Below are 13487 nucleotides of genomic sequence, written 5' to 3'. Positions count from 1 at the left end.
GTGTGATTTTTACCTCCTGTGGCTCCTTCAAAGAAGCAAGATCTCATTTAAATAAATTTGGGGAACCCTTACATCACGAAGGTACATGTAAGAGACAAGCATTTATATGATATTTTTAAAGAGTGGGAGGTTCAAAGCTTAAAAATCAATTTTTTAAAATATCTATTGGAAGCTGAGGAAAAAAGTACACATATTGCAATAATTTCTGAATTGGGAAGATACCCTATGTATTTCTCAATGATTCAAAACATTTTATTATACTGGTATAGGTTGGAATCAAGTCCAGAATCCTCATTGTTACATAATGCATATACACAAAATATTAGTCTAGGCAATGTTAATTGTTGGTACAAAAATGTAATTTATTTCAGTAAGAAAATAAACATTTCATTATCAGAATGTAAAAAATACAAAAACAAATTTTTTTAAAAAACAAGTTCCAAAAATTTTGAAAAAAACATTTTCTACTATATTGGACAATGAAACGCGAAGAAGGACTAAACTCGGGAAAACTTCTAATTTAATGTTTAAGGAAAATTTACAATGGAAAACTATATGTATATTAAATTTCATGAAATGCAAAAATCTATATGTAGATTTAGAATAAGTGCCCATGACCTAAGAATTGAGAAGGGTAGATATGAATCTGTTAAAAATAATCTGATCAAAAAATTCCTTTAGAGAGAAACAAAAAAGAGCATGTTTATTATGTAACCAAAATTTTAAAGAAGATGACTATCACTTTCTTACTAAATGTTCATTATATAATTAGGAAAGAAATAAATTTTATCATGATATCTCATTGCTTGACCAAAAAAAAAAACAGATTATTAACAACAACAAAAAAATAATAAAATAAAATTTAAAAAAAGACAAAATTTATATGGTTAATGTCTAATGAAGACAAACTAATTATTATAAAGTTCTTGTGAAAATCTTATCAAAGCTTTCAAAAAAGGCATAATACCATAAGTAAACACATATGAAAAATTTTGAATACTTATACATACAGACTGTATGGTATTTATTTTACTTAGTTGTATGTACTGTTAACATAAAATGTTCTAGATACATATTTGTATACTGGTATATATTGTTAAGACAGGTTTATGATCGTGTCAGTTGCAATTTCAGAACCCCAACTACTGCACCTACAATTACTTATATGGATTATATCATATTATGTGTTTGTGTCTATCTGTGTATGTAACCTTTCATTCAGAACGTTCGATATTATCCTTGTAAAAATCTTGTATGCTTTCTGGGCCCAAAATTGAAAAATAAAATTTTCGTATCTATTCTATCTTATCTTAAATAAATAAATAAATTATATATATATATATATATATATATATATATATATATATATATATATATATATATATATATATATATATATATATATATATATAACTTTATCTAACTTCAATTCTTAATGACCGTGTAGTGTAGAACAGCGCCGCGAGAATTCCACCGGCATCGAAAGCAGCAAGTTTTAGGACTTGCCTTGATGGCCGAGCGGTACAACCCCGGGCTGGGGCGGAAGTGGGTACTCTAATAAAAAGTGAATTTCTTTGCGCTATATATATATATATATATATATATATATATATATATATATATATATATATATATATGGCACCTGATCCTACCTCTGATGTTTTTGGAGGTCCGTGTTTGCTCTGCTCCCGATTTGTATTGTTTTAATTGACTTTGAGCTTGAATGATGTTCGTCATCTCCATATTTCACGAAAACTTTTTTCATCAGTTAGCTATGTACATTAAAGAAGTAATATTCATCATTTTTAAAAGCTTTGTTTTACACGATAATTGTAATTACCAAACTGTGTCTGCTCCAAAGGCAAAATCCCGAGAATAAAGGTTAATTTAGTATTACTATTTTAAATCATTATGCAAAATTGTGGTTTCGTAAGTTTAGCTTGTTGTTAGTCATTTTGATAATTTTGATTCTTACTAAAAAATAAAATTAAATAAAGATTTTTATTTCAACATTTTTATAGCATATTAAATAATTCTTTTTAAATTTCAGAGTATCTTGAGTATATAAATGAGTCTTCTGCATTAAATAGTATGCTATATCACTTTTTTGAAAAGAAACGTTTCCAAAGGTCATCCGGACAACTATTTTTCAAATTCAAACAGAATTGAGTATTTTGCAAGAAAGGGTGATTTATAAGGTTCACATACATATTGTCTCTCATAATTCTAGAAATTAATGTTTGGAAATTGGTTTCATCCAATATGATGGAAAAGTCTGACTGGGTTTCAGAGTTGGATGGACGAAAGAGTTCTTCTATCATCTGAAAGTGGCAATGATTTAAAAGAGCAGGTAAATAGATAGGATCCCTTGCACAAATGTGGAACAAACCGATGCTTAACAATTCATGTTTCATTTTCATTGTCCTTCCATCAACAGAAACATCAAGATATCCATGAAGATGTCGGACATTTTCCCGGATCTCATCAGTTGTTAGTCCAAACGGTTCCGCTGCAGCCCAGGCTGGCATCTCCTTATCAAAGGTATGTGTTTTAATAAACAAGATGAACACAAGAATATTGAATAACTTTGGTTTTCCTGAAATATTCTGAAATAAAGAGCACAGTGTTTTCAGAGGGTTTAATGTGGCTTCTTTTTTGGCAAATATGTCATGATGGTTACAATATAGTAAAGTTAAAGCTGGATCACCAATTAATCCTGAATTCCGTTTTAATGCATTTTTCAGCGATTCAAAGTCAACCCTTCGGAACCAACATTTCGGATCAATGGTACAATGACCATTCTTTCTTTGCTCTTTAAAAATTAGCATCTGTTCAGCATTGGTTATCTCGTTCAAGTCAACTACTGCACGTTTATTTTGTAGAATATTTATCGAGGTATTCTTCTGCAACTCATCATATACATGATCATGAATAGCCAGCAGGATTTTCAGTTGGCCACCATCATCTTTTTCTCGATGATTTAAAAAATTAATAATTTCTGACGTGGCACTGTAGGCACATCGGTCAAAGGTTCCAAAAAAGTTATCGCAACATAAAAGAATCTTCTCATTTTCTCTCACAAAGACATCATTACTGTTGACAACCTCCTCCCTCCATTTTACAATCCAGCCTAATCCTCGGTATAGTTCATCGAAGTATTTAAGAAAACTAGTCTTCCCACATCCTATGGCACCTTTACAAATCGCTAAACCACTTTCATTTAGGATTTCCTTTACCGACGTTGTTTGTTTTCTTATGACAACCCCACTTCTAACTTCGCATGCAGGTTTTAGTTGAACACCTATTAATAAATATAATGATATTTCATTGTAATTCTTTAATTATCTTTCAAAAAGTTTCGAAAGATTATACTTTTTCTACAGCAATTGAACTCTGCCAATATTGGTATAAAAGTATCATATAAATATCCAAATACTCAAGATAGTTTTTTTTATTTGCACTTACTTGGCGATATTTTTTCTTTAGGCATTTGGCACTGGTCGACATCCTGCTTTTCATTAATGTTCACCGCAATATTTCCATATCTTTCCTGCATTCTTTCATATAAAGCATCCAAGTCATCAAATACAGTCTTTCCATCGCAATATCTATTCCACATTAGGCGTGCCCTCTCAATATCAGCTCCCAGTCCTAAGTCAGTTTCATCGGGTTCGTAGTCCCATCCCCGTTTAGGGGGATATATGTGTTCACAAACATTACGAAGAAGATTGTAAACTACTAATATATCCACTTCTTCATAATCATCAGGAGACTGTAGTCTTTGTAAGGGTTCTAGCAATACCTCGTTGAAATGTTCGTCCAGAGAACTTTTGAAAAGAATTACTTTTTCTTTCAATTCTTCGATGCCTATATAGTGCTTTAGACAAACAACAAGGTAGCGTTGAAGACCTGTAAGTTTCCATGATACGTCTTTTTCAACAATTGATACACCATCTCCTATAAGAAAAACGTTTTAAAATATGACCGGTTATATCAAAATCTAGAGGCAAAGATTATTTGCCATTTGGTATTACTTGGTATAATGGGATTTTTTTGGGTCAAAAGGACAGTGATCGTAGATCACAAACAAATAAAAATGACGAAATGGACAGAAAAAAAATGGTGCACATAGCTCAAGCCTAAAACTAAGCATAGAGATACAGGCCTGTAGGAATCGACTTAGCTGGAAGGGTGGGCACAAACAACCATTCTCCCGGTTCCTAAGGCCATGGAATAGTATATATGTTCTTCACGAAAACTCTATCAATATCGATAAAACCACATCGAACTTATAAGCAAAGAACAACTTTTTTCTCGCTAAAAATATTCGAGTACGCAAAAAGGAACAAAAGTCCCTCATGGTTTATTCAATTTTCTTCAAATGAAATTCAAGCATATTAAATAAACCAATAGGGTTCAAAGTTTAATAATTGCCAAAATATTGCTAAAGATTGAAAAAAAAACATTCATTTATCAACACGAGTTTCCTCTCTTAACAGATGTTAAACTTTTACTTTTTTCTCTCCAATAAAAGTCACATCATTTTTAAGATAAATCAAGTATAGTTACGGACATGCAGTTGACAAACACTTCGTGTTGACTCTTACCTTTACTAGTTTTTATTCCTGATAAGGGTTCTTCATATGTATCTACAATCATAAATCACAATTCATAAATGTTACATACTTCTAAACTGTACAAAGTGGAGAGTACTAATATATATATATATATATATATATATATATATATATATATATATATATATATATATATATATATATATATATATATATATATATATATATATTACAATTTATAAGCCTTTACACATACAAATTCAATCATTCAATTCAAAGCATACATGTAATTCTTGATAATTACTCATTGAAGTGCTTGATTGCAAACTATTGAGATCTTTTGCTGAAATTTTATTTTGAAAGAACAAGGTACGGTTTTGCCCTGTGTTTTTCTTAAAAATGAAAGTGATGTAAAAAAAAAATTAAAACTCATGCTTTCTGAATCATTGAAATTCCATGCAGAAAGATGATACAAATAATTTTTCTCACATGACCTTCTAAATGCTAATTGTGACGTCATAAACTTGTGCATTTTCCCGTATTTTCTTAAAATGTTGCAGAAGACACCAATTTCCAGTGGAATTTTCTTTCAGATAATATTGTCCACAGGCTTCGCCCACAAAGATTTTGAGATATGTGATTTTTCAAAGAATTTTACACAACATATCCGAAAATTAATGTGGGCGACGGATGTGGACACTAATTTCTTAAGGAAAATAGCCCTTGAAAGGGGTCAATTGAGGCTTTTTCTGTTTAAAATAGAGAAATGCATCAAATTAATGACGTCATATTTCCAGAATGGTACTCCTTCATGCCATATTCTGTCCCAATTTATCACAGTCATATACTCAACTTATATTTAAGCCTGTTTCAAAACTTTTTGAAAACATTAAATTTTTAGGGCACTATAAAGCTAAAACCGTACCTTCTTCTTACAATGTAAACTCAGAATGCTTAACTAAAAAGCAGTGATTAATATAAAGAAAGCTTTGGAGTATGTACGAGGGGTGATCAAAAAGTCCGCGAACTATATCTCTATATTTGCAAAACCACAATTCAGATCAAAATGAAATTTGGCATACATATAGTCATACATATGTTCTATAAATAACAGATGTTACATAATGTTTGCTCCTTGTTTATGGCGTCACAATTGGAAAATCATGCCAATTTGTAGATGACTTGGGACAAAATGTAGTTGCCTCGGTCGTACTCGAGCAACGAACGGCTTTAAAGTTTAACATATATCTTGGAAATTCCTTGGTAGTAGCATATAATTATTTGTACAAGGTTTATGAGGACAAAAGACTTGCCAGAAGTTCAATCATTAATTGGATTGATTTTTTTTAGTGATGGAAGGGAGATGATTAACAATGATGTTTTTTCTGGTGCCAGTGAAAGTAAGCTGGGAAAGAGATGTGTCCTTAGTTGAGCAATGAATCAAAGATTGGAGCAATGAAATTTGTTATGAAAGATCGCTAAGTTACAGTTAGAAAAATAGTTGAATATCTCAACACTAATATAGTCATTAAATTCCTAAAATATCGTTTAATTTAGACTTTAAACATATCAGATATCATAAAAAGAAGGCGCCCATACTTTATCCACAATAGATAAACGACGCATCCAAGACAAAGGAATCGGGCTGTGATGGTCACCATGCTCATTCTGGGAAAATATACCCTTATCCACCCATCCTATTGCCAAGATTTGGCCATTTGTGACAAATGGACAATTCTTGTTATAAAAAATAACTTGCATGGTAAGTAATATAAGACTCGGAAAAATCGTTAATTTCTGCGAACAGACCGCTAAGGAGCATGTCACGTGACCACCTGGATCACGTGATTCGCGCATGAGCATAACGGTGACAGATGTGCATTAAAATCGGAGAGGACTACTTTAAAAAATGAAAGAAAAAAATTAGCAAGCTCACATACCCTATGTTTCCCCAAAACTTGACAATGCAACACATAATGAATGGCACGGTGCACTTAAAATACACAGTATAATTCAAAAAGGGGCATAACTTGCAAAAAATCCTCACATCAAAACTTCTTGCACATAAGGACATTCAAATCTTATGAAATCATTTAAGGCAAAGCACTAGTTTGAGGTGTGTGCGTGTGTTTGTGGGGAGGGGGGTGTGGAAGGGGGAAGGAGAATTTTTTGTGTACTTCTATCCAAGATTTTTTGTAGATGTGTGTTGAATAATTAAAATCTTGATCTCAACATCAATGGGGGTCTTTTAAGGTCATAAAATATTTCACATAAAATTTCATTACAAACGCTGATTCCAGTGTATTTCCTTATTACGTGACTGGAAAGTTTCTTCAATAATAGCCAAAACTCTAAGGCCAAAAATAATGGAATCTTACTATCCTGGCAATATGCACATCTACACACTGTGTTCTAAATATCTGCAAAGTTTGACGAAATTCTGTGCAGAAGTTTAAGAGGAGTTGCCCTGACCAAAAAAAAAAAACAGGACTGATGGACTGACTGACTGACGGACGGGTCAAAAACATTATACTCTCTGCAACTTGTTGCATGGGGTATAATAGTAAACAGTGAAGCCTATAATTTTATTTCTTCTATGGAAGTAGTTCAATTAGTTCGCGAACTTTTTGATCACCCCTCGTATTTCATACTGAGTGCAAAGAATTTATAACATTTTAAATTATCACACTGAAAAATTAATAGAAGAAACAAGAACGTTTATAACTAAAAGAAAAGCTCCAAGGAAGGGCAATCCACAATCAGTACTTGGTTCTAAATTACTATTATTAATGAAATGTTTTTCTAGAGTGTGAGTGAAAAATAAAACCCCCCGTTTCTATTTTTGTAGTATTGCTTCCCAATGTGAACACTTTATCTTTTATTTCGAATTCATAATTATACATTTACCTAGACATTTTTGCATCTCTTCTTAATAATAATCCTAAAAAAAGAAGATAAACCACAACCACCAATGCCTTTCTTTTCATTAAACAACTTACGTACTTAAACCATTTTGTTACCAGTCGAAATAATTAGTTAGGCTTAGGCATCTCCAAGCTTATGATATCCAGAAATGGTGCGTATAGTGTAAATAAATGGAAGTAATAACAAAACCATTCTTTGACTGAGTTAAATAAAGTCCTTTGTTGATTAATTTATGGTTTATATTAATAGTTATTAATTTATATTTTGTTATAGATATAAGAAAATTATAGATAATATAGTACCTGACAGCAGAAAATCTTTCCCTGTATTACTTGACAGCAAACATTCCTTTCCAATATCACCTTCTTCATTTTCTGCCTGTTCTTCATCTTAAAATATATCAAATACAAATTCATACATATGCATTCTGTAATTAACCAATAATGTCATTTTGGGGGAGTAAGGAAAATTGTGCATGTTATCTATTTTTTGCTTCAAGCTTCACCTTGCTGGTTTTATATACACTGTAATTGTGCTTCCCTTCGGGTCATAGATAAAAGCAAAATCATCGATCCTTCAAGTGTCTTTTTTTGTAAGAATAAATGTATAATAAGGATTAGCAAATACTAGCAGGAATTATGATAAAATCCTGTCTAGAAAAGTCTTAAATTGTTGGGAAAAAGAGGCATCAGGGCAATTTTAACGATAAATTAACGTTATTTGGTCGGACATTCATTAATCGGTTTCACGTAAACCCCTAAAAATCATGAGATTTAAACCCTTCCTTTCATAGTATAGATTTATGAATTTTTTACCAAAAGACTGTCAGACCCTATTGATAATAAATATCTTAAATTAGTACCATTGCTAAATCCATTGTTAGAATAAACTCTTTTAACAAAAATATTGAAGAGATACATGTATTGTAATTTGTGTAATTACCTCTTTTTAAGGCACTTTCTTCTCTCTGAGCATGTAATCGACCAAATCTATCTAAAATGATTTAATCTACATTACTTGTTATTTACCTTCAGATAAGAAGTACATCTTTTTTTTTTTTACCAAAAATATGTGTTTTTAAACCTTACAATTTACAAAATATTTATATGTTACTCATGTATTTTTTTTTAAATCAAGTAACTATTTCTAATTAAAGTATTTAGGAAGTAGTGTTTTTTCAAGCAAAAGATTGTGCATAGAATATACTGTAGAAATAAAAAGACAAAAATACTGCGATTGACTATCTACCTATTAAACGTTTTCTTATAGCCTTCCTCAGACCCCACTTGTTCCTCTTATCCAGAATGTAAAGCGTTACTAGGGAGACAACTAAAACCAGCAGAAACACTATGATGATTCCAGCAACCAGTCCAGAATCCCCATCTTGTGTATCACCGGTACTGTCATTTGATGAATAAGATGACATGTGCGGTTAAGTAAAGAACTTTTATATCAAAATCCAAAGTTAGTTTTAGTGAAGTTCAGTGTACCTCTTGAATGATGACGATATGTACACCTTAAAAATACAGATCTTAATTTACGACCAAAGTGAGTACTTACGGATCAACGGAAGTTATATTTGAATGTTCTGTTGTAGATTCGTAAACTTTGGTTATAACACTTGATGTAGTCCTATGAAAAATAATCAAGAAAAGCTAGAAGAATTATAAAGAAAAAAAGCATGTAGCCACTGCTATAAAATGGTCATAGATTTGTTTCTATTATGAGTGTCTAGAGCACGGACAGTTCAGTCCTTACCATCAATCTTCAAAAACTATCTTAATAATGAATGAAAAATGATATATAAAACGTTCTCAATTATTATATTGTTTCTGTTTTTCAAATTTTTTACGCTTTTGTAAAATTGAACATACATGTAACTGTCTTACCAATCAAAGTAAAAACTTTAAACCTTGCAGGGGTGTGCAATTAGCATCGCCCGACGCCCGGGGCTACCATTTCTGGGGGTCGGGCTAGTGGTTTTCTGCACTGAGGTAGCCTCTTGGGCTAGTAAAAATTAAAACTATGCATGTAATACATGAAAAGCACAACCCGTATTTTCACCCATTTTTCGCTATTAAATTCCCAACCAGTGAAAATTTTCCAGGCATGACCTAAGTACCCGTACTTTTCAACAATTAGTCTTTTTTTTCAATAAGCCCCTATTGGTTTTAAATTTTTGCCCCTATATTTGGGCTAGTAACTTTTTACTTTGGGCTAGTAATTTTTTTTAATTGCACACCCCTGCCTTGCTATATAAATATATATTTGTCCCGTCAAACATGGTAAGATCAAGGTAGAATTCATTAAAATTTGAACAATAAATTCAATGTTCTAAAAGATATATATTTACTTCAAAAAACTAAAACATATTTTTTGCCTTTCTAACTTAGTGGTGTAATGACATTTATTTGGTATGCGGATTAAATTAAATGCTTTTGTGCAGAAATGCATGAAGAAGTTCAACAGGTTTACGTGAGTAAGTATGTGGGAAAATCAAGCTGTAGGGAAAGAAGAATACAAACAATCAAAATTCCAGGAATAAAAAAACACTACTATTCAAAGAAAAAAATCATATCCAATCAAAAACATTATCGGAAATCCTTGATATATGTATGATTTGCAAAATTTACCTTTTATTTCCATAAAAATCTTCGAAACAAACTGGCCCTATAATAGAGAACAGACAATAAATATTACGCAACAGAAATCTCCTACAATAAATAGTTTATTTGCAAGTATTGGAAGCCATAATACTCACAATTATAAAGTTCTCCTGGGTTGTAGGGCTTGTCTGGGCACCCCACCGGTGCCACACACGGAACCGAGTCCAAGTTATACGTCTGTGCATTGAGAACTGCACAAGTCCCTGATAAAAGATCGAAGGATTGTTGATTACAAACATATGAGGACTTCATCACTCAGGAGAAGCAAGAGAGAGAAAGAGAGGTGGTCATTATTCAAAATTATTTCAAAATTTATTAAATGGATAATAATGGTTTAATATTTTGTCTTTTCTCTCTTCGCCACTTATGAAAAAATGGAGAAGTATCATGTATTTATGCTCATGTCGGTTATCAACAATGTACATTTATTAAGATAGACACAGTTTAAGCAAATGAGTTAAAGCAACAAAACTTGGACGCGATTTCTTAATATTGTAATAGACAATGTTTATGCAAACAATTCCGATCTTCCATGAATTTTCGAATGAATGAAACAGTAAAATTATTTCAATCATGACGTTAACTATATCCTTGGGCAGGAAAAAAAAATAAATTTAAGCTTTTGTGCCAATAAGCATATTTTTTTTCATCCAGATTCTAAATTTTGATAACAAATAAAAATAAATATTGTTGAATTAAGCACACTGGCTCGTCACGAACTTTTTCTATTTACTTCTTACTTATAATTATCCTTACACCGTGTATACAGATGTATATTTTGAAGTGTAAAGGTGATGAAAAAAGTAAGTCGAGTAAACTACAAGTGTCGAGTTCTGTAGTTTCAGCATAGGTAACAATAGATTATTTTTGCATTACATAGACGTTATCAGATCATGTTATCATTTGCTATATACTTCATATTTCAAAAAAAAAAAAATCCAATGTTTGATTATCTGCAAAAATTTTGCTATGACAAAAATGCTATTCTACAACAAAAAATGACAGATTTTGATTGCACACATCGTCGGATACCCACGGGTGATCTGATCCTCTTTTACTTATCATCTTTTATCTTTCATGATAATTAAAAGACGAGATCACCCGTGGGTATTCGACGATGGATTGCACACACAGTGACTAATATTTAAGGCATGTGACGTATTACAAATACAGGTAAGAACTGCGAACGATAGTATTGTTCTCCCGCCTACTTCGAAGTCAATATTAATTTTCAAAAAGTTAGCACATTTGATTGTTAACTGGAATTAGGAGTATTTAATTATTTAACACTGGTATTAAATTTATCAGTCAATTACCATTGAACCGTTCTTTGCACTCAAAAAAGATTTTACGGCCAAATTGCCATTAGTATTGAATTAAATGGGTGTAAAATGAAGGCGGGAATCGAGAGTTAGCGTGCGTAGTTCTTTCTTTGTGTCATGAGGTTTTCCTCATATTCCAATATAGTTCAGATTTGTAATTTACCTTTGATTCTAGTAAAATAATCCTCTTAAGAAATGTATATATCATGTTATTAAAATGTTAATAGTTTTCCAAAATCGCCACAAATTTGATAAAATAGCAGTCTCAATCATATTTGTCAAGTATCTGTTATCGACTTCAATCTAAGTTGTAGTTCAACCACTTCAGTCCACACTTAAACTGCTGTCCTGTTTCAATTTTTTAAGGCTAGCGATAATATGAAATAGACGAAACTCACATTTTATTTATTCTATGACAACACATTTTTTTCATAGTATTCTTATTAGAAGTTATTTCAGTATTTGTATTTATATGAGCCATTTGGTCCTCCGTACTTTTAAGAGGTATAAATAACACATTCCAAACATGGCCACAATCCTTCATGTGTACACATATTTTAACAAATTCCGTAAAGCAAAATTTTATTTAAACAAAAGACATATTAAAAAAAACCTTACCAATTTTTTTATATCAACTAAAATTATGTAAGTAACATCCGCTTTATATATACCTGATGGGGACAAACCATATTTGGTGCAAATTTCACCGTACTGGCCAGGAGAATTTTCTATCGCTGCACACAGATAGTCGGGCGTTGGCTCCTGACATTTTTTCCGTGTGGCCTCTGCTTGCCATTCTGAAGATCCACGAGGACATGCCGAAACATACACGTAATCCTGAGCGGCTTGTGTCACCGGAACGAAGAATAAACAGATCGCCATTGTCCAAATAGTTGACATTTTTTATGTCCATGTAATTCTCGCAGCAAAAGTGAGGGGCTTGGTGTAAAATGTGGAGGATGGAAGCTCCAAAATGGAGTCACATAAGCCTTTTATGTCATTTCAGCACATTTGCTTATTTTATCTCTTATTCAGTTTAAGACTCTAAAACCTAATTAAATTTGTCAAGACCTCATGGGCTACTGTGGGATAGGAGTGCAGGACATAAATCTTACCGAAGTTAAGATGTTTCCGTTGCACTCAGCATCTGTTATCTAAAAAAATTTAAATCAAAAGCAAATTTTTGCTGTATATGTCCCTTTTGTTATTGATACATGTACCTACAGGTCAATTTTTCGGCTGAAACTCATTTTTTTTGTTCCTCAATCGTTTCTCATTCTTTGAGAAAAAATGACAACAATGCACTAAAGGATAATTTTGATGCTGTTTCTTTTCCATTCAGTCTCCGTTATCTTCAAAATCTAAATCAAAAGCAAAGCTGTTCCCCATGTTGACAATTGTTTCACTGTTTCCTGTTTCTCATTAACATACTTCATAAGATATTGTCAGATGGTCTACCCAAAATTGAGTTTCGGGGTAAAATATAGATCATTCAATCAACTTCAAAGAAATTATCTTTTCATTGTTTGGATAATGCACGACACTTTAACAAGTTCTCACGGAAAATTAGAAATTGAGATGACAGATCTACATGTAATATTAAGCAAGTGCTAAAATTGCAACAAGATTTTCCACCTTTTGCATCATCTGATTCAAGAGGCTCTCCCCTAGCACGCACTTTCTGACACTCCATTTTGGAGCCTCCATCCTCCACATTTTACACCAAGCCAAATTTAGGTCACATATCCCAGGTAATTCGAAACCGATGGCAAAAACACTTAAATCTAAAAATAAACTGAAGGAAAACCTTTTACTTACGTTGAGATTTTCATAAAAACAATTTAATAAATATACTCTGACGTAAAGTACATCAGTAAATTTAGTAAATTATATTACTGTCAATTGATATGCTGTTTCTAAATTTAACATGCAAGGAGATTTCAAACTCTATATTCTTTAAATCATAAATCGTTTCAACAGTATCATTCTATGTTATA

General features: G+C 31.9%; 1 protein-coding gene across 1 annotated transcript; it reads right to left on the bottom strand.

The window, feature by feature from the left end:
* Nucleotides 1-2025: 2025 nt before the first annotated feature.
* On the bottom strand, nucleotides 2026-12907 carry LOC133205741 (uncharacterized). Its single transcript, XM_061341609.1, has 10 exons — nucleotides 12162-12907; nucleotides 10264-10371; nucleotides 10136-10172; nucleotides 9063-9134; nucleotides 8751-8902; nucleotides 8445-8495; nucleotides 7805-7891; nucleotides 4608-4649; nucleotides 3466-3957; nucleotides 2026-3301 (listed from the first exon to the last, which is right to left on the bottom strand). Exons 1-10 carry the CDS (start codon nucleotides 12388-12390, stop codon nucleotides 2100-2102), a joined length of 2472 nt encoding a protein of 823 aa, XP_061197593.1. The 5' UTR covers nucleotides 12391-12907; the 3' UTR covers nucleotides 2026-2099.
* Nucleotides 12908-13487: the final 580 nt, after the last annotated feature.

Source organism: Saccostrea echinata, unplaced genomic scaffold, assembly GCF_033153115.1.
Source record: "Saccostrea echinata isolate AGI-Se365-2 ecotype Australia unplaced genomic scaffold, CSIRO_AGI_Sech_v1 ptg000054l, whole genome shotgun sequence".
Classification (NCBI taxonomy): Eukaryota; Metazoa; Mollusca; class Bivalvia; order Ostreida; family Ostreidae; genus Saccostrea; species Saccostrea echinata.
The sequence above is the reverse complement of the archived record's forward strand: the minus strand, read 5'-3'. Positions and strand labels throughout refer to the sequence as shown.